General features: G+C 39.6%; 1 protein-coding gene across 1 annotated transcript in view; it reads left to right on the top strand.

Moving 5' to 3' along the window:
* The first annotated feature begins 795 nt into the window (after window positions 1–795).
* Window positions 796–21,711, top strand: part of MTMR2 (myotubularin related protein 2) — a 41,158-nt gene continuing 20,242 nt past the window's right edge. The window contains exons 1-4 of the mRNA XM_087966173.1: window positions 796–1,239; window positions 9,635–9,740; window positions 17,479–17,554; window positions 19,854–19,948. Coding sequence (XP_087822299.1) covers window positions 1,154–1,239; window positions 9,635–9,740; window positions 17,479–17,554; window positions 19,854–19,948 — 363 coding nt within the window. The 5' untranslated portion in view covers window positions 796–1,153. The remainder of the gene's footprint in view (window positions 1,240–9,634; window positions 9,741–17,478; window positions 17,555–19,853; window positions 19,949–21,711) is intronic.

The raw sequence follows: 21,711 nt of genomic DNA, 5'->3' as shown, positions 1-21,711 counted from the left end.
TTCACACAGTTACTTATATTTTATTCAGGCATACTCATATTCCTGAGTATGTAGGTAATGTAATGTAGGTAGGTAGGTCGACAGACAGACAGATTCTTTACAAGAAATTTTTACTTAAAATTAATGTGTTGTTTATAACAAGCAATTGATGTTGTTCAGCCTCCATATAACTTTTCCACACGTAAGAAAAACTTGCCATTCTCTTTTTTAAATAGATGTAGATAGATGATAGATACATGATATAGGTAGGTAGGTAGGTAGGTAGGTAGGTAGGTAGACAGATAGACAGACAGACAGACAGACAGACAGACAGACAGATAGATAGATAGATAGACAGATAGATAGATAAATTGATAGATAGATAGATAGATAGATAGATAGATAGATAGATAGATAGATAGATAGATAGATAGATAGATAGATAGATAGATAGATTGATAGATAGATGATAGATAGATAGATAGACAGACAGACAGACAGACAGACAGACAGATAGATAGATAGATAGATAGATAGATAGATAGATAGATTGATAGATAGATAGATAGATAGATAGATAGATAGATAGATAGATAGATAGATAGATAGATAGATAGACAGACAGACAGACAGACTATAGATTGATAGATGATAGATAGTATATATACATTCTATCGATCGATCGACCTATCTACCTACCTATCATCTTTCTCTACATATAAATATTGATCGGTTGATGCTACGTCAGGGCGAAGGGAATCAAACCCGACCCACCCACTCCCAAGCACACCCACCCCCGCGCGCGCCCCGGCCTGTGGCGCGCATCCCGGCAGCTCCCTAAGAGCGAGAAGAAGCTGGGAGGCAGGCGGACGGCCCAAGCCCTCAAGGCAGCGCGCTCCCGACCAGCATCCCCGCGACAGCCTCCGGCGCTGGCCCTTCTCCCGGGCTCTCTGGCGATGCGGCGGCGGGCAGCCGCCTCCCGAAGGCTTGGAGGAGGGACCGTCGGGCGCGTCGCAGCCTCCCGTCCCTGCGCGCTGCACTGTGGGCGAAAGATGGCAGCTTCCTCGGCCCCTCTCGGCTCCCCGACGCTGTGACAGGCTTCTCTTTGCCCCCCACCCACACCTCCAGCGCGTCGGCGGGACCCCTCCGCCGGCCCCGCCGCTCCGCATCCGAGATGGAGAAGTGCTCCAGCTGCGAGAGCCTCGCCTCCAAGCCGGCTCAGCCGGCCACCCGCCAGCCCAGCTCGGATTCCCTCTCCAGGTACCGCATCTCTCCCGGGGCAAAGAGCGAAGGAGGCGAGGGTGGTGGGAGGAGGAGGGCGACGCGGATGGAGAGAAGAGCAGGGCTCCTGCTAGACCTAGATTCGTGGTTTGATGATGGGGGAAAAGGCGGGGGGAGTGGGGTCTGATCCGGCTTTTATTGGAGGGCCCGACATCTGGAAAGGCTGCATGTTCTTTCTTCCAGCTGCAAGGAAGAAGAGCTGGTGCAAAGGTTGGACGCTTTGATTCCCTTTCTTTTGCAACCGCCTCTCTGGTTGTAGGCTGCAGCCACGCTGGTGCAGGTAGTCCTTGACTTATGACCATAATGGAGCCCAGCATTTATGTCGCTGAGTGAAAAAATGGGTTTGAGTTTTTTGGCCCTTTTTCCTGCCACGTTTTGTTCAGGGAATCGCTGCCATGGTTAAAATTAGTACCATCGGTTGTTAAGTGAACCTGGCTTCCCCGTGGCTTGTCAGAAGGTCGCAAAACGGGATCAACATGATATACACACACACACACACGGACACGGACACCGCCGCTGTCATAAATATGAACCAGTTGTCAAGCATCCCTGATGATGGTCATAAGTGTGAAAAATGGCCATAAGTCACTTTTTTCAGTGCTGTTGTAACTTTGAACGGTCACTAAGTGAACTGTTGAAAGTCGAGGACTACCTATGTTTCAATTTGAGAGCCAGGGCTAATCTCAGGGTTAGGATTTCTTGCAGCCGGATCCTCTGGATGTTTGCATCCTAGTGGGTTTAAGAGGCGTTATTCCAGAAGGCTTAAGTGAGCATGCTTTGCACACTTACTTGGGAGCAACCAAGGTTATTTATTTCCGAGCAACTTTCACCGGCTTGACCACTAATTTTAGCTGTAACCCATTGGCCAAGGAAGGTAGAAAATCCACTAAAAGGGATTTAGCCTTGATTGAATTTAACCTGTAGCTTCGCTGTCCCAAAGATGCTTTTTCCAAAAGACCAACTGGATTTTGTTTTTTTCCTTGAAGACGTTTCGCTTCTCATCCGGGAAGCTTCTTCAGTTTCGCTTCTTGGATGAGAAGTGAAACATCTTCAAGACAAAAAACAAAGCACCTTTGGGATAACCATGACCTGGATGGCCGAGAATATCCATAGACTGTAGCTTCACTGTTATAAAAGAGGTTGAAAGATTGGCACAGTTTCCAAAATTTGTGTTATCCAGATGGGCACTGTGGGAAGTTTTCCCCCTAACATATTTACAGGGGAGTATGCTGGTAAATTTCCTTGGTTGCTAAATTTGTTTTCTGTCTTCTCACCAAACATTCTTGTCACCAAAAAGGTTGGGGTTACAGCACTCACTAAATCACAAAAAAACAAGGGAGGTTAACTCTAACCGGAATCAGTAGGATGTGTGAATGCATCTGCTTTACAGGTAGATCTCAAGTTCATGGCCACACCTTGGGCCCAGAATTTCTGTAGCTAAGCAAGATGGTAACAAAGTAGCCACACCCAGTTTTACAACTTTCTTTGTCACAGTTGTTAAGGGAATCACTGCAGTTGTGCAATGAATTGTTTAGTTGTTAAATGAACCCAACTTTTCCCAGTCAGCTGGGAAGGTTGCAAATTGTGATCAAATGATCCCGGGATCCTGCAACCTTCATAAAATTTATGCAAGTTGCCAAGTGCAACTGAATTTTGATCCCATGATCATGGGGAATGCTGCAATGGTCATAACTCCAAGGTCCAGTTGTAAGTCACTTTTTTCAGTGCCATTGTAATTTTGAACAATCACTAAACTCAATGACTATCTGTACAAGATGTGATTGAGTGCATTGTGTGAATGCAGCCCAGGAGTTAACTGAGGACCATGACTTTGCAATTAAGTCCTACCACAAAATAATGTGCACGGAAAGCTCTTAGCTTAGAAATCAGGTAGCCATGGCTATTTCCTGGATAGTATACTCAGTTCATTGCTATCCTTTATTTGCTAATCATTGTTATCCAATACTATAACATCTTGAACAAAAAACAGTAAAGTCCGTAGATATACATGGATCATGAGTTTATTACAGAGTAAGGCTGGCAAAAAAAAATAGTGAATTAATTCAGTATTCTAGAGATCAATCAAGGCCAAGAATTCTCCAAGAAATATTTGGAAAATATGGATTGTTGAATCTATCAGTCAAAGCAGCTTTTCTTGAAAGTTTATTACATGATGCTCAGTAATGGTACCCACTATGCCTAGATTTGATGCCACAAATTGGAACCAGGGAATTCTGAATGTATCTGAGTAAACAAGAAAGATTTCTAGAGCGAATCTCAACTCCTGCTGATTTCATAGACACATCCATATGGTCCTGACATGGAAGTGGTTTGTTGCTGCTATCTTGAGAGTTTTCTCGGCTTCCCAATCTAGTGTATATTCCTGGGGATTGTATATTCCTGGGGATTGTGGTCTACCATCCAAATGCTAATCAGGTCCGGCCCTGCTTAGCTTTTTTTGACATTATTGAAGGCTGCTGGGGGCTACCATTTGCTATGTGTGTTAGGAATATAAGTCACCTAACGGCTATTTGGGTTGGACAATATATAAACCAGGAGAAACATTTTAAAACTGTAACTTTAAGAAAATGCAAAACTGTAATTGAGTGTGGTTCTGCAAATGGCCATAACATGGAGCCAGAAACCTGGGTTGTCTAGTCTTAGTCTCAGAAGAGAATGTGTCTCGGTGAATCTCTTTTTCCTTCTGTTGGAGAGTATTGCCGTTCCTGTATTGACTGATATTCCTGGATTTGATGTAAGTCTGATACTGAACTGTTTTTGACACTGGACTTTGTTACTGGATTGTCCCTGGATGAAAACTGACTGATTTACCTGTGAATGACTTTGGACTGCTTGTTTTGGACTTTGCTTAACATTTCTGGAAGTAAAAACCTACATTTACTGTACAGTGTATCTGTGTTCTGTGTGTGTATTATTCAAACACTTCTCTCAAATACGTCTCCCTGTATGCACTCATTCTCCTAACGGGTAATTACCTCAACAATGTGCAATCAGGTAGGGTAAGTAGGTAGGTAAGTGATAGGTAGGTAGGTGGGTGGGTGGGTGGGTGGATGGATGGACAGATGGACATAGATATCTAGATGATATCTAGAATGCTAGATAGCTAGGTGGATGGATGGATAGACAGACAGATGATAGATGGGGGCGGGGAGAGAGAGAGAGAGAGAGATTCCCAACTTTTGGTGATACCAAACAGAACTAAGCATCTGGTTAGTAGGCTTGATTGAGAAGTCAAAAAAAAAACCCTCCACCCCAGATATCAACTTCAGAATTGTTGCTTAGAAAAGCACTTATTTCAAAGAAAGTGAAATCTGATGTAAGCAATTTATGCTTGGAGTGTGGAATGGAAAATTGATTTTTTTTTAAAAAAAAACATAATTTGATGAGTGGGCCTTCTAACAGCACTTTTGTGCTGTGAACAACTTGCTGGAGGCAACAGCCTTGTGCCCCACTTTTCTATAAGGTGAGAAGATGGGAATCTAGACCTACTAAAGGACAGATGTGGCTTTGACCCATTTCTAGTACAAAACAACTTGCATAAATATATCTGAATGGAAAAGTCACTTTCTGGAGAAGGTGAATGGCTGCCAATCATGGATTAAATGTTCTTTGGTTTCATTCTGTTCTGTTCCATAGTGCCATTTGCATTTACTGTAACACACCTTGTTTCATCTAGTTCTTCAGTTGCATTGTTGCGATGACTTCTCTGCCTTACTCTAACACAGTATTTCTTAACCTTGGGAACTTTAAGAAGTGTGGACTTCGATTCCCAGAATTTCCCAGTCAGCTATAAATTCTGGGAGTTGAAGTCCACACATCTTAAAGTTGCAATGGTTGAGAAACTCCGCTCTAACCATCTCTAGCAGTTTTGTTGAAGTATTTCTTTCAGTCCTGGAATGTAATCAATCTCTAAAACCTGAATACAGGTAGTCCTCAATTTACAACTCTGTTCAAAGTTACAACAGGGCTGAAAAAAGTGACTTGGGGTCATTTTCCACACTTATCTAGATTCTATGGTCACGTGACTTACATTGGGATGTTTGACAACTGACTCATATTTATGACGGTTGCAGCATCCCGGAGTCAATGTTGATCCCCTTTTGCGCCCTTCTGACAAGCAAGGTCAATGGTTGAAACCAGATTCACTTAACAACCGTGTTACTAATTTGAGAACTGTGATGGTTCACTTAACAAACATGGCAAGAGAAGTCGTGAAATGGAGCAAACTCACTTAACAAATTTCTCACGTTAACGGTAAGTCGAGGACTACCTGTACACTTAATCACATCTAGTAGAGGTAGTCCTTGAGTTTAGAGAGGGTTCAAAGTTAGGCAGGTAGATTGGTTAGTAGGTAGATAGGTCGTTGTTTCTCAAGAAGGAAAACAACAGCAGTCACAAAGGTGTAGATTGGGTGTATGTCAGCAAGAGGACTCAGGGCATATTTTAATGCGATGTGTAGGATGCACAGAAAATGAACCACCTGTATTTCTATTTTGGGACAGAGCATGGTGTTCTATAATGAAGATTTGATCCAAGATGTTCCCTATCCAAGCATCTCAATGCTTAGCCTTAGAAACTTGCCTTCTACTCTGAGCTTTTCAATGAGATCGCAATAGCACTTAGACTTATATACTGCTTTATAGTGCTTCACAGCCCTCTCTATGCGGTTTACAGAGTCAGCCTATTGCCCGCAACAATCTGGGTCCTCATGTTACCCACCTCGGAAGGATGGAAGGTTGAGTCAACCTTGATCCTGGTGAGATTCGAACTTTTGAATTGCAGGCAGCTGGCAGTCAGTAGAAGTAGCCTGCAGTAGTGCACTCTAACCACTGCGCCAGTGGTGGGATTCAATTTTTTTTTACTACCGGTTCTGTGGGCATGGCTTGGTGGGCATGGCAGGGGAAGAATACTGTAAAATCTCCAGTCAGAGGTGGTATTTGCCGGTTCTCTGAACTACTCAAAATTTCCACTACCGGTTCTCCAGAGCTGATCAGAAACTGCTGAATACCACCTCTGCACTGCGCCAATGTGGTTCTAATTACAGATACCTAATTACAGATAGTCCTCAACTTACAACAGTTCATTTAATGACTGTTGAAAATTACTATCTATTATCTTGCTTAACATAGAAAATACAGAGAAAAGGGGGAAACAATGGAATACGTCTATTTGTTTGGATTGTGTGCTTCTGCCTTTTCAATCATACAAGTTGATCAAGTCAACTCATAATCCAAAGAGAGCTAGAACCAGATCAGGTGAAACTAATCATTGCAATATACAAGCACATCTTTGCACCATTGAAAAATAAACTCTGAGTACCTGGTTAAAAAGCTGAGGTTTTAACAAAGAAAGCGAGGGACCTCTTAAGAGAATGCCAACCGAAAAGTCCTCTCCTTCAATCTCTTCTACAGATTTTATTCCTCCCCAAAAGAGAGGCAGGCATTCAAGTAACCAGAAATTAAGTCATTTACGTTTAAAAGCTTAAACCAGCATTTTAAAACAAAGGTCTTCAAACTTGAAAAGTTTAAGACTTGTGAACTTCAACTCCCAGAATTCCCGAGCTAACATGACTGGAGGAGGAATTCTGGGAGTTGAAGTCCACAAGTTTGAAGATCCCCTGCTTTAAAACCTGTATGATCGCTGCTCCCCAGGTGGTAGCACTAAGAACTAATAATTGGAAATATCTTCGGAAAAATTGGTGTGTTTTTTTTCTCTAAGTGATTTTTCATGATATAAAACCAGCCAAAAGAAGAAGAAAAGAAAGAAATATAGAGATAGGAAACGGTAGACATTCTAAAACTCCGGTCAAGAAAGCAGGCAATTTTACACATTCAGCTGGCAAGAAAAAGATTAAATATTTTTTCTGTCCTCTGCTCTGCCAAAATCTCTGCCTTTTCATTTTAAAAGGAGGGAAAAAAGTACCAGATCCACTTAAGGAGTCTTATGTTCCCACCTATAAATTCAAGCATATTGTCAATTCCATATGATACAGAAACATGCTTCCTTTGTCTTTTTGAAAACACAACAATTAATGCTCAATATAACCTTAATCAAAGATTAATCATACTGAGACAAGTGCATTGTTTGTGGCCTAAAAGGCATGTAATAGTTGCAGCCAAAATATCCTTTGTGTTATTTATAAATGCTAAAAAAAGAAGAAAACAGGAAAAACAAGTTAAAATAGGGGGGGGGGGGGAAATAACTACTAAAAATAGCATAGATAAGTATCTGGATTGTGACTACCCCACTTCACTGTAGTCCAACTGATTTATAGTGTTTATGAACACAAACTTTAGAAACCTTATTCTAGCTTTTTTGTATTTGCCTTGCTGCATTTGTTATAATATGCAGGGAAGGCATTCTTGCTTAAATTTAGTTAAACTTCTATTATGTGTAAATATTTCTTCAAGTTAAAGTTCTAATCAGATTTTGGTAGTACAATGTCTTTTTCCTCAATGTTGTAAGAAAAGGAGGGTTTTTTAAGGGGAATATAATTCTATAGTCAGTACCAAGGGGCTGGGTTTATGCTCTTTCTGACTCATGAATAGCATGATTCAATCGCAACCAAAGGTTATTCCATAGGAAGCATGTGTTGAATTTCAATGACTGGTTAGTTCTGGGAGGGCAACAATCAAAGCTTTGTTTACCAAGCAGACTGACTTTTAACTTAGGCACTTCTTCCCAGCCATCAATGTTAAAAACAACAAGAACAGCCAATCATATATGAGCAATGCTTGGAATACTGCAGACTATTGTATGACAATGGCCAGCATAAAATGAATTTTTAAAAATTTAAATGCATTAAGAATTTTCGTACAATAAAAGACAAGTCAAAAGAAAGAAAAAGAAAACCGAAAATGTACAGCCACCTCCCTAAAGTTAAGTATTATAAATATATACTTCTGACTTCTTTTTTCAATAGATTGTTACAATATTATTGTCCCCTCTGCTTCTTAAATATTTTGCAAATCACTGTCCTTTAATGCTCATCTTTCTAAATCTTCCAATCCAGAATTCAATTCATTTTTCTCTTATTTCAGCAAAAAAAATCCATAGGTTTCCATTTTTTTTAAAAAAATGTGGTTGTTGTTAGAAAAAGCTCACTCGATGGAAATACAGTTAGTCCTCAACTTACAACTGTTCATTTACTGACCGTTTAATGCAGAGATGGTATTCAGCAGGTTATGACCAGTTCTGGAGAAGATAGTGGAAATTTTGAGTAGTTTGGAAAACCGGCAAATACCACCTCTGACTGGCCCCGCCCCCATCTATTCTCTGCCTCCCATCAAGTCCCAGCTGATCGGCTGGGTCTTCTTTTGTTGCCCTGCACAGGAGAACGGAGCTGGAAAGCAGGTTAGTGGGGTGGGGAGTGAATGGGGATTTTGCAGTAACCTTTCCCCAGGAGTAGGGTGGGAATGGAGATTTTACAGTATCCTTCTCCTGCCACGCCCACCATGCCACACCCACAGAACTGGTAGTAAAAAAATTTGAATCCCACCATTGGTTTAATGACACTGAAAAAAGTGACTTATGATGGTTTTTCACACTTATGACGGTCCAATACCCCCATGGTGGGAGTAAGGAGGGATTCTGCTAACTGTGGTTCAGCAACACCTGAAGGTTCACTTTCTCCCCTGATAAGCAAAGATATGGAAGAGTTGAATGTTTAGATTTAGACAGAACCTCAAAGACCATCAGCTAATCTATTCTGATACTGCTACAAGAAGTTCACTATAGGTTGGGCTGTGCTTATAAGAGACTAATTAATTTAGTGTGCTTGAATACAATAGTTCAACTGAGGGGTTGTTGTTTTTTTGTTTAAGAGTATCATAATTGCATCTAGGACCCAGACTATGTGGGAAATATGCAAATAATGTTTATGGAGATTCTCAGTCTTCCAGGCCATGGTTGTCCCAAAGGTGCTTTTTTTCAAGAAGCAACTGGACTTTCTGATTTTTCTTTGAAGATGTTTCACTTCTCATCCAAGAAGCTTCTACAGAGGGACAGAACTAAGAATGGATGAGAAGCGAAATATCTTGGATGAGAAGCGAAATATCTTCAAAGAAAAAGAAGAAAGTCCAGCTGCCTCTTGAAAAAGCACCTTTGGGATATGCACATAACACTTCTACATTGGAAACTTCCCAGTATATAAGCCTAAATGCTACTGCTATTGCTATCCAACGGATGGCATTTTGAGGAGAACTTCTCCCTATCTTCAGGTGAAAGCTCTACGCTTGCTCCTGGGACTGGTAAGATAAGAAGATAAAGCAATTTTTTTTTTGGTCTATGGAACTCTACAAAATCAAACCGTTGTTTCTAGATTTTTCTTCTTTTTCTCACCCTTGTTTTCTAGTGCTTCTACCTCTCATTCGGATCATTCAGCACATACCAAATCAGCTTCAGTCATCTCATCGGATTCTATCTCCACCTCTACTGAGAACTTTTCTCCTGATTTGAGGGTAAGCAATGGAGTTGATGAACACCTTAGCAGAGGCATGGGATGAATAAGGTGTACTATGTACAATTAAATTGGGTGGGAACAAAATATTTAAATGTTTATATGTGTGTGTGAGACAATCCTAGACCAGTCCAAGCCCAAAAATGACAGGGAATTTCTAGAAGCCTGGCACTCTGACAAATCAGCCATCAATAGTCATATAGACATTAACTACATCTATAGGCTGTACAGAGACAATCAGCCAACCCAAAAGGGGACCCCAGCACCTCTCCAACAATAAGATCAGCATAGATCAGAGGTCCCCAAACTTGGCAACTTTAAGACTTGTGGATTTCACCTCCCAGAATTCTAGCTGGCTGGAGTCTACAAGTCTTAAAGTTGTCAAGTTTGAGGACCCCTGGCATAGATTAACTCCAAGGTTAACTTCAGACCAACAAATAAGTAAGCAATACCCTAATCAAGGAACTGCCAAAGAGCCATCAGTAAACAGCCCAACCAAGATCGTACCCACCCACCCAGACAGACAAGTCACCAGAATATAAACCGACAGCAAACCCCACTCCTTGCTAGCACTGATGATGTTACCTAGTTAGGGTAATGAAACATCTGCAAAAAAACAAGCAAGCTCAGAGAGCACCAAAGAGCCCTCATATGTGTACATATAAAATACACCACTGAATGAAGTGTGTTCAGTGCATTCAACCTAAATTGAGAAAACTGCTTTCCTAATACCTTTTCCTTAATGTGCAAGGACTATTTCTATTTTACTTTGCTTTTGTTTTTTTTTGATGGTCAAATACATGTTGAGGTCAACATGTATTCGTCCATCTTAGAACCTATAGAAGGGTTCCTGTTGCCTTTTTTTCTGGGATGATTTTTTCTTCTTCAAATTTGTAGTTTAGCCTTTTCTCTGGGGTGCAGTCCTGGACTTTTCTAGTAGTTTTCCATCCAGGTACCAACAAGGTCCAATCCTGCTTCTCCTTAGGGAGGTTTGCCAAATTCACCAGATGCTGCCCTATGCTATAACTGATATTATTATGTGTTTATGTCACTGTTCACTGTGTTCACATCCTCAGTGTTACTTAGCCAAAATGGAAAATATAAACTGCTTTTCCATGAATACTTCCTGTTACGTTTTGACCTGGCACTTAGGAATAGGAAATGAATGCCACATTAGTTGAACCAACAGCTGATCCTTTTGTTAGCTTTGGACTTTTGGTGTGTTTCATGTTGAGATCATATGATGTAATTTTCATGCAAAACTCATTTATGTTCTATGGCCTATGATTGAAGGTAAAAGAAAGCAAGCTACTATAGTGGAAATAAATATTTATTTACAATACAAGATATTCTTACTGAAAATTATTGTGTTGCTTATAACTAGCAATTGATGTGGTTCAACTTCCATATAAGTTCTTTCCACAAATAAGTAAAATTTGCCATTCTCTTTTTCAGATAGATGTAGATAGATGATAGATAGGAGAGCATGAATTCTAGTCCTGGTAATGGTGAGACTGGGTTTTAAATGTTGACTTGTTGTGAAATGTACATTGTTTCTTGAGGGTTCTTCAGAAGATCTTGACCTTGTCAAGGTAGAAACCTGTGAGCTATGGGCTGCTTCTAGAATTCCAGAAATCGATTAGGAAGCTGTTGCTCCTTATAGGAAGAATCTCATGCATCTGCTCTAAGATTAGGTTTTCTCCCTCTCTCATTCCGAAGAGTAAGTAGTCAAGGGACAAGTTCAAAGGGAGGAAAAAGGAGTGGCCATTTGAGGGAACTTAAGTTTTTATGGAAAACATTTGATGTCCAGTTGCTGACCGATGAATGTGGTTTACTGGTTTGCCCTCAATTTGTTGGCATTGTTCAGCTAACTTTGAACAGTTTGACTTGTTCAGGATCTTTGCTGCCAACTAGGGGTCATCTGGATTTTTGAACCTTAGACATTAACGTTTGTTTCTGATGATGAGATGGTCTTTTGAACCAGGGTCGCCAACCTTTTGGACCTCGGGGCCCACCAAACTCATAATTTTAAATCCCAGGGACCACTAACTGGTTCTGTGGGCATGGCCTAATTTGTAGGTGTGGCTTGGGTGTGGCTAGGCATGGCTTGTATGTAAATATTATAAATATTTATATAAATATTGATTTTTTTTATGAAAAAAGAGCTACTTTTACCCAAAATCTGGCAAAGCAGGCAGGCAGATTGAGTTGCTCACAGAATCATTCAATGATCTATCTATCTGCCACCGTCTAGCTCAGTCTCTCAAATTTGCTTGCCATGAGTCTGCACTGAATTTGCTTGCAAGCAAAACTTCAGTCCTAAGGGAGGTTCGGCTGTGCTTAAAAGCAGAGCCGAAGATCTAAAGACTAGCTAGAAAGCAAGAAATCCAACCATTTCCTGCTTCCTAGTTAATTAAATCTCCCAGCACAGCAGAACACCTGATGGTCGGAAAAAGGAAAAATAGCAATTTAGCAGGCAAGTTTGCCGGGTAAGGAGTGAGTGGCTAGGGAGGGTTCCTGCGAGCCATGTGGGCGGCGCAGCCTTGTGTTTCTGCACAGCCTGGATTAATTGCTCTGGGGGTGAGATTTCTCTGCGGCCCACCAAAATTTTCTCACGGCCCACCAGTGGGTCGCGGCCCACCGGTTAGCGACCACTGTTTTGAACTATTACCATCTGGCAGACGGTACAGAATAATAAAAACAAGGACAAATAGGCTAAAAAACAGCTTCTATCCCAGGGCAGTAACTCTATTGAATTCTACTGTATAGTGCAGTGTTGGTGCAGTGTCGGGAGTTTTCAATTCAATGTGTGGAGGGTGAAGGATGTGTGTTTGTGTTTATTTTCATGGTCATGATGTGCACTGAAGATGGTGTTTGATTTCATTGTATGAGGTGCAATGACAAGAAACTAAACTAAACTAAACTAAACTAAACTAAACTAAAACTGATGATAAGATGGTCTTTTTCCCAAACAACTACATGCTTATGATACCTCACATTTTCACATAGAAAATGTTTTACTGTTACTCATGGCCATTGATTACTTTAAAACAATTTTTTTTTTCATTTTATCTTGACTGGGTTTTAGAATGTGTTTGTGTGTGGTTTTTTTTAATTACATTGAATATGTTTTAACATCTGGATTAAAAATGATAGCATGAGTTTTTACAGAAATAAATGTTTTAAAAACAGCACAACAAAAACCTACACCAGAAATTGCAGGAATTTCTCTCTTTTTTGGCTATTTTGGTAAATATCCCTGAAAGCGTGAAGGGCATGCAGGAATTTCTACTTGCATCAGCACCCCTGAAGCTGGCAAGCTGGCTTCATACAATCTTCTTTGCCTTTGATTAAAAAAAAAAAAAAAAGATATCCAAGCTCATAAACCCTCCGGTTCCTTTCCTCCTCCTTGCCATTCACCAGTTGCCTCCCGATGCAAAAGAATTTAGCTTATTTAGCAAGATCTTCTTTTAGTTTTGTCCTTCCTCTGTCTTCTTTTTATAGCTCTCTCGTCATAGACTTGTCAAAGACCAGGTTACAGTCTATTGATTTAGTGCAAATTAGATCAAGGAAAAATTTAAATTTAGTGCACATTAGATCAGGGGAAAGCCAGCCTCGCTCAATCTTTTGTCTCTGAGACAAGGAAAAATAGAAGTGTCTGGTTGGTATTTCAAAAGGCAGGCATAGAAAAAAAAATTATCTCAGAATTAGTCAAGGTCCCTGAGTATTTGCATAGGTGCCCATCTTGAAACAAAAATGCTCTCCTGCAATTATCTCTGGTTGTCATTTGAGAAGAACCAGATTTGAAGGGTACAAGCTGGTGGCCTTGGAGTGACCTTTTGAGCAGAGATCCATTATTTCCTCTTCAAGGCTGTTGTGTTCATTCTTATTGTGACTTAGCTACGATTTTCAGTCTTCCTATTGCAAAGTGCCCAAAGGAGAAATTGAAGATTTGGAAATAGCATGGGGAAAGACAATACGAAGTTGGTTCATAAGAATCATTGGACAATTGATTCTGTCTAGCAAGTCTTGTTCTTCTATCATCATATGACAAACATTTTTGCCAAATGCCTGCAGTTTTTCTTGGAATCCATACAGAAATGAATTCCTCTTTCCTCTTTTAGAGATGCTGAGATAACTCACCCCTAATTTAATTTAACCGTAACTCATAATTTACCCATAGGTTCATCAGTAAAACGATCATCACTAAATAATCAGCAAATGTTTTTTTTTTTTAAAAGATGTTGAAATAGTAAAGTCTGCAATGATTTTTCTCAATGGTCTTTGTAGCAAGTAAAGGAAGTAGCAGTCTACTTCACTGCTCCAAAAATTCAGTTTCTCTTTTTGATCTGATGCATTTTGTTAAGTGGTAAAGTGTAGTTGGATGCAAAGTATGATTTGAATTTTAAAAAGAAGAAAAGATTGTTTTAAAAATTAAGCTGATTCCTAAAGGTGATTTTTTTTGTCCAAACTGAGCAAACTGGAAATAGCTTGGCGAAAGATGATAACAAAATTGGTTCATGAAAATCACTGGACAATTGATTCTGTCTAGCAAGTCTTCATTTTATATCTATACATGCTGTACTTCAACAGAGAGCAAATGGTTGCACTCAACATAGTAAAACATCATATCCTCTACAATAGTCCTCAACGTATGATCACAATCGGGACCAGAATTTGTGTTTCTAAGCAAGGCAGTTGTTAATTGTGTTGGGTCAACTTTATGACCTTTTTTGCCACAGTTCTTAAGCAAATCACTGCAGTTAAGTGGATCACATAGTTGTTAAGTGAATCCAAATTTCCCTATGTCCAAAACTGGTTGGGAAAGTTGCACATGGGAATCACATACCCCAGGATGCTGCAGCCATCATAAATGCACACCAGCTGCCAAGTGTCTTAATTTTGATTACATTACCACAGGGATGTTGTGATGGTCCTAAGTGGGAGGACCGATCATAAGTCAATTTTTCAGTGCCTTCATAACTTTCAACGGGGCTAAATAAATGGTTTTAAGTCAAGGACTACCTGTATTTGATTCCAGCCTATTGTACTATTGTATAGAACCTAGGAATTTTACTTCATAAAATGTGCTCTATGGCTTACCATGTTGTACAAACCCAGGCTATCATAGCTTCTTTAGCAAACTGTGGTTAAACAAACCACGTTGAAAAGGTTTGTTATTTTACAGAAGCCACATTGATCTTCAGTATCAAACCCTTGCCTTATCTCCTTTCCATACAGCTGGAAAGAGTGTTTTGGAAAGTTTTAGGTTTTATTTGGGCAAACTACAACTGGACACATCAAGTGGCACTCTGATAACCCAGCTGACTAATTATCGTAATTTCAGTAAATGATGGCACCTAAAAGTTATGTATTTTGCTATTGTGCTTTGATGGATTTGGGGCTTACATGACATATGAAACCAGCCATTGTGATTTGTAAACCATGATTTATAGCTTAATTTATTAAAACCAGACTGCTGTGATGGCTCATCATGCACACAGTGCAAATATGGCTTACTGCCACATTTGAGGACATCAAATCAAGACACCCTGACAAACTGTGATAAACTAAGAACTGATGTAGAAGAAACCTGTTCTCATGGAAGGAAAGGGGCTTAACAGGGAATTGAAGCCTGTGGTTTAAGGTAATGAGAATACAGTCGTGAGGTTTTAATCCCCATGATTAAACAAGCAGATGTCTAATGGTGTTATAGTGTCTTTGCTACTCAGCAGTAAGCTCATTTCTTCTGAGTAAAGAAATTTTCAGTCAGGAGCCTCCAATGGGGTTGGGGTCAAAAATAGTTGAGTTGCAGCCACAGCCACACGTTTGAAACCCGTTGCCTTTTTTTACATGCTGAATATAAAAATGGGCAGGACTTGGATTGTTACAGAATCCCTCTTTGCATAAGCATCCTCTGGTACGCCCAAAACATGCAAAGGATGGGGAAGGCGAGGATTCAGAAGAGCAGAACAACTGAGACAGATACCCAAATGGGCCGAATAAGGGAAAACAGGGAACTCGTTGGATTAAGGGCAGAAATGTATTTTTTGGAGAGCATCACCTTCTTTATTATGAGTGGTGCGTTGGCCTAGAGGTGGAGCTCTTGCCTCACAATCAGGAAGCTGTGAGTTCACTCCTAGGTAGAGGCAGATATTTCTCTCTCTCTGGGCACAGTGAGAATATATCTGCTGAACAAAACACCGCACTGGCAACAGGAAGCGCATCCGGCCAGTAAACATTCAGTTCCGTTCAGTTGCCCACACTCCACCCTGCAAGGGATTATGGGGTCATTAAAAGAAGATCATCACCTTCTTTATGACCTCGTTTGTGAGGGGGGGGAAGGCTTTTGCCAAAAGAAGGACGGGGAACCAGGGGATGGAGAGATAGGGGCTCTACTTAGCATTTGGGGGAGAGGGACACTGCCATGGGTAAAGCTGTGATGACAACCTTTGGGCAGAGCCATAAGCTGCTCTTTCCCTTCCGTTTGGAAGAGAAAATTCCTTATTTCTTTTATGCCAGGTAAAGCCTCTGTCAAGGTGTAAATTTATCCCTCTGCTCTTGCCTGGATATGACAGAGAACTGTTTTGTTTTGTTTTTAAATGCTATTTCAAGAAGGCATTTGTTCTCTACCTAGTATCCTACTTGACAATTTTTCTATTTGAATCATTATAAAATGTCCTGTCAGCTTATAGGTTTTCTACTTTATTTCTCCTTCATGTCAAGATTTTGATGAATGCTTTTTCTATAGGATGAGTGGTGGGGTTTTTTTTTAATGGATTCAGTCATTCCCAACTCAGTTATTCACCTATCTATTTCCTTAATCATCAAACACACACAAAATAAAGGCATTTTATTACAAATTATTTTAGCTGGTGTGCAAAACTACAGAAATTTTCTGTAGGGATTTGCAGGAATCCTGTATATGATTAATATGATCTCATGCAGATGTAAATAGGATGCTTTTATCTATTACTTTTAAAAACAGGAGCAAGACTACAAATATCTTTTTTCTATTTCAGGGCAAAAACAAACAAACACCAAAACTCAAAAAAAAAACAAAAAACCCAAACCTTCAAGACTGTCTAAATTATTCTTTTTTTTTTTTTCCTGTTCCCAACAATTGTCTGATCCTCCTCAGGAAGGCTTTCCTTAGTTTTGTAAGAATAAATGTTCCTATCTTCTTACCACAATATTTATTTAAAAATATAGTTAATTGATTCATTGCAGTATTCAAATATAATATAGGATTTGATTCATTGATTAGATTTTTTTTTACCAGTCAATCTTGGCTACTTACATTCTCCACAGTATACATAATTTACATAATGTAACAATAACTAAATCACAGATAAAATTACACAATTATGTATCATCAAAAGCTATTAAAAAGGTGGCATCATTTATGTACTAAAGGGCTATTAACACCCCTTTTTAAAATAATTTACTGGAGCCTAACAAAGTAGGAGGTGGTCAGGTTTGGTGAAGACAAGCAATTTCATCCCTTTGGCATTACCTCAGAAAAACAAAATGGGAGACCCCTTGTAGATTTTCCTAGAAGCTGTGAATCAGGTAGGTTAAAGCTGAGTGCAGGTGACAAATATGGGTGCCAGGCATTGTTGCTTGGGCTTGCTGTTTTTTTTCCATGTAATTTTTTATACGTGGGGTAAGTAAGTTTCAAATGTTTCAACTTTTAAGTATTGAAGGTGAGTGCACCTGATATTGTGTTTGTGTTTTAGATACTCAGAGAATCAAATAAATTAGCTGAAATGGAAGAGCCCCCTTTGCTACCAGGAGAAACTATTAAGGACATGGGTAAGTGCAGCTGTTTGTATTTTCTCACCAAAAAAACATTGCAAGAGCTGTGGAGAGTCTCCATTTGACCGCAAGTAGTCCTCAACATATGACCACAATTGAGCTCCAAATCTCCATTGCTAAGCAAGACAGCTATTAAGTGACTTTTGCCCCATTTTATGGGCTTCCTGGCTGCAGTTGTTAACTGATTCATTGCAGTCGTTAAAGCTAGTAACATGGATGTTATGTGAATCGGGTTTCCCATTGACTTTGCTTGTCAGAAGATCACAAAAGGTGATCACATGACCCCGGGACACTGCAACCGTCATAAGTTCATGCCAGTTGCCAAAGGATGCTGCAATGGTCATAAGTGTGAAAAATGGTCATAAATAACTTTTTAGTGCCATTGTAACTTTGAACGGTCACTCAGTGAACTGTTATAAATCAAGGACTACCTGTGTACCTGAATAAAAAGCAAGTATAGTAGTCCTTGACTTACAACCATTCATTCAGTGACTGCACTTTTCAGCAGCACTGAAAAGAGAGTTTTATGACAGTTTTTCACATTTATGACCGTTGCAGTATCCATACAGTCACATGATCTTTAGGAATCATTAGATAGATGATAGATAGATAGATAGATAGATAGATAGATAGATAGATAGATAGATAGATAGATAGATAGATAGATAGATAGGTTGGCAGGCAGGCAGGCATGGTAGGTAAGGCAGTAGGCAGGCAGGCAGACATGGTAGATCTAAGATAGGTAGATAAATAGATAGAGACAGATATGGTAGGTAGGTAGACAGACAGACATGGTAGGTAGGTAGGTAGATATGATAGGTAGGAAGGTAGGTTGGTAGGTAGGTAGAGAGGTAGGTAGATAGAATAGATAGGTAGATAGATGATAGATAGATAGATAGATAGATAGATAGATAGATAGATAGATAGATGATAGATAGATGATAGATAGATAGATGATAGATAGATAGATAGATAGACAGACAGACAGACAGACAGACAGACAGACAGACAGATACCAGTAGATAAACAGAGAGGCAGACAAGGTAGGTAGGTAGATAGATAGATAGATAGATAGATAGATAGATAGATAGATAGATAGATAGATAGATAGATAGATAGATACCGGTATATAGACAGAGAGACAGACAAGGTAGGTTGGTTGGTAGGCAGACAGACAGACAGATAAATAGACAGACAAATATGTTAGGTAGGTAAGGGTAGATAGACAGGTAGACAGACACAGAGGTAGGTAGACAGGCAGACAGATGTGGTAGGTAGGTAGGCAGACAGACAAATAGACAGTACCAACACTTACATATTAGCATCTGCTTTCAGTGTATATCAGTGGAAGGAACCAAAATACCTCAATGCTAACACACAGAAGCCCAAATACCAATGATGTGTCAGTGTATACTGGCCAACCCTCCACATAGTTGCTTACATTTTATTCAGGCATACTCATATTCCTTAAAATCTATCCTCTTCCAAATTACAGGGAGTCCTTGATTCACAATCACAATTGAACCCAAGATTTCTGTTGCTAAGTGAAACATTTCAGTGAATTATGCTCCGCTTTACAACCTTCCTTGCCACAAATGTTGCACAGAAGCGAATCACTGCAGTTAAGTTAGTATCACGGTTGTTAAGTGAATCTGGCTTTCCCATTGGTTTTGCTTATCAGAAAGTCACAAAAAAAGGTGAACACATGACTCCAGAACACTCATAAATAAATGTGTCCAATTTTGATTATGTGTTAACCTAAGGAGTGATAGCAGATAGTAGAGATAAGATAGGACTAGAAAACTGCTAAAGCAAATGAAACGGAGTGGCTGGGCCTGTGTGTCAGAGGAATTCCTGCTGGAAATATTTGGCTTCAAGTCTTTGTTTATATGAATTCAGCTTCTAGCTGCGCATGGGGCTCATTAAAATAACTTTGCGGGAAAGTTTAAAGGTTAAGCATTTTGTCAGAGATTCCAGGGGAAATAATGTCAAACTGTGTGCCTCTCTCATTCTCAAATTTGTCCATAAAACAATCACGTTAGGCCATATTTATTTGTTCCTGCCACAAAGTTTAAAATCCTTTGTCATTCTCCCACATATTTCTCCATACAAGACTGCAGAAGTAGTAAGAATAAATTCTTTTTGTTTTCTTCGTCAGAAGGCATAAATCCAGAATTACTCTTTCACCTTAGAAAAACAGGAGGGGGTGGGGAGAGAGAGATTTTAAACCTTATGGCAGTGGTTCCCTATGGAAATATTTATAATACTTTAAATATTTTTATAATTTCTTTCCTAGCAAAAGATGTTACTCATATCTGCCCATTTACCGGAGGTATTCGAGGAACTTTGACAGTTACAAATTATAGACTGTATTTTAAAAGCATGGAAAGGGTAAGGCTTAATAAATTGCTTTTTTAAAAAAAACTTTTTCTTGTTTTTGATAGATACTCAGCTCTTATTTGAAGGGAGGACACAGCTCAGTACATGCCACGATGGAATCTTTTGCCTTTCGAAGTGGAGTTGAAAAAAATCTCACATTCTTATTTGTTAAGCGATTACACCACATAGCCTTCAACATGAAATAATCAGAACTGAAATTTTTTTATTGTTCAACACATACTTAGATGCAGCATTTCTTTTTATCTAACATTATAGTGAACTTTGCATGAACAAATCAAGCAATTTTATGCTTGTATTATCGACATTCTACATTTTAATTAATGTTGGTAGAATATTTCTTTCTCTTTATTTCCAGTACTCTTAACTCAACGTTTCTCAACCTTGGTGACTTAAAAGTCGATGAACTTCAAATCCCAGAATTCCCCAGCCAGCTATTCTGGTTGGAAAATTCTGGGAGTTGAAGTCCACCCATCTTCAAGGTTGAGAAATACTGCACTTAGTCATTGTTTCTTATTTTTTTTTTAAATCTCAGAATCTCTTTCTATTTTTAAAAATTACCAAAGAGATTCTCAATCATCTTGGTTATGGTTGCCCCAAAGGTGCTTTTTTCCAAAAGGCAACTGGACTTCATTTATTTATTTTTTTAAACGTGTCACTTCTCATCCAAGAAGCTTTTTCAGAACTGAAGAAGGAAAAAACCAAGAAAGTCCAGTTGCCTTTTGAAAAAAGCACCATTGGGACAATCTTTGCCCCTACCTTTTCTCCTGGTTTTTTGGTGAGATTTTAATATTGGGTTATTTTTCAATGTTAGGTTGGCAAATAATTTTGATTTTGAGGACTGCAGAGAGAGCCTTGGGGATTGCTAGGGATCCTAGGACCATACTTTAAGAAACGCTGCCCTAAGTTAACTAAATAATAGAATATCAATTGTTTTTAATTGATATTGTATAAATATTATTCTATTGAAACAATATGAGGTATCAGCATTTACAACTATATAGTGAAAAGTGGGGAGAGAAAAACTCACCTGTGAAAACATTGGAGAGACATTGCCAGCAGCGTAGATAAATGTAGGCTAAATGAACCAGGGCTTGTACTGGATATTCATCAACTTCAAATATTCATTAGGAGTGTAAAGCATTTTAGATTCAGTCTCCAAAGAGCAAGTTTGTTATTTCTTGCACAGTGATGGCAAAATTTATGACTGCCATAAGAAGAAGCAAAACAAAGCTGTAATATTCATGTTTCTATACCATGCATGGAACAAAAAGCCACTTTGAAAATTACATTTTCTCATAGCTTGTATTTTTATAGACAATTATCATGTGTTGAAATGGACACAGCATTGGCGAAACTTTTTAGCACCGAGTGCTGAAATGGGAGCACGTGTGCACGGGGGAGCATCGAAAACTGGAAGAGCAGTTCTTTGCACCTGCGGGAGTGCCAGAAATTGGAAGAGCTGAGCTTCTGATTTGCAGTGTGCGCATGCATGCCGGAACGTGCTCTTCTACTTTCTGGCTCCCTCACGCATGTGAAGACTACCTGACTGGCACACATGCGCGCACCGGAACCCAGAAGAGCAACGGGAGACGGCTGACGTGCCCGGAGAGATGACTCTGCATGCCACTTTCAGCATGCGTGCCATAGGTTCACCATCACAGGACTATAACAAGGGAAATATATTTTGTGCTGAATAGCCATTTAGTATTGGATTAGGCATGGGGAGATCCAAGTTTATCCACTCTTAGTTGCGG

The sequence above is a fragment of the Notechis scutatus genome, chromosome 5 (assembly GCF_049901735.1).
Source record: "Notechis scutatus isolate UNSWTSFEM ecotype Mainland chromosome 5, rNotScu1.2, whole genome shotgun sequence".
Classification (NCBI taxonomy): domain Eukaryota; kingdom Metazoa; phylum Chordata; class Lepidosauria; order Squamata; family Elapidae; genus Notechis; species Notechis scutatus.
The sequence above is the reverse complement of the archived record's forward strand: the minus strand, read 5'-3'. Positions and strand labels throughout refer to the sequence as shown.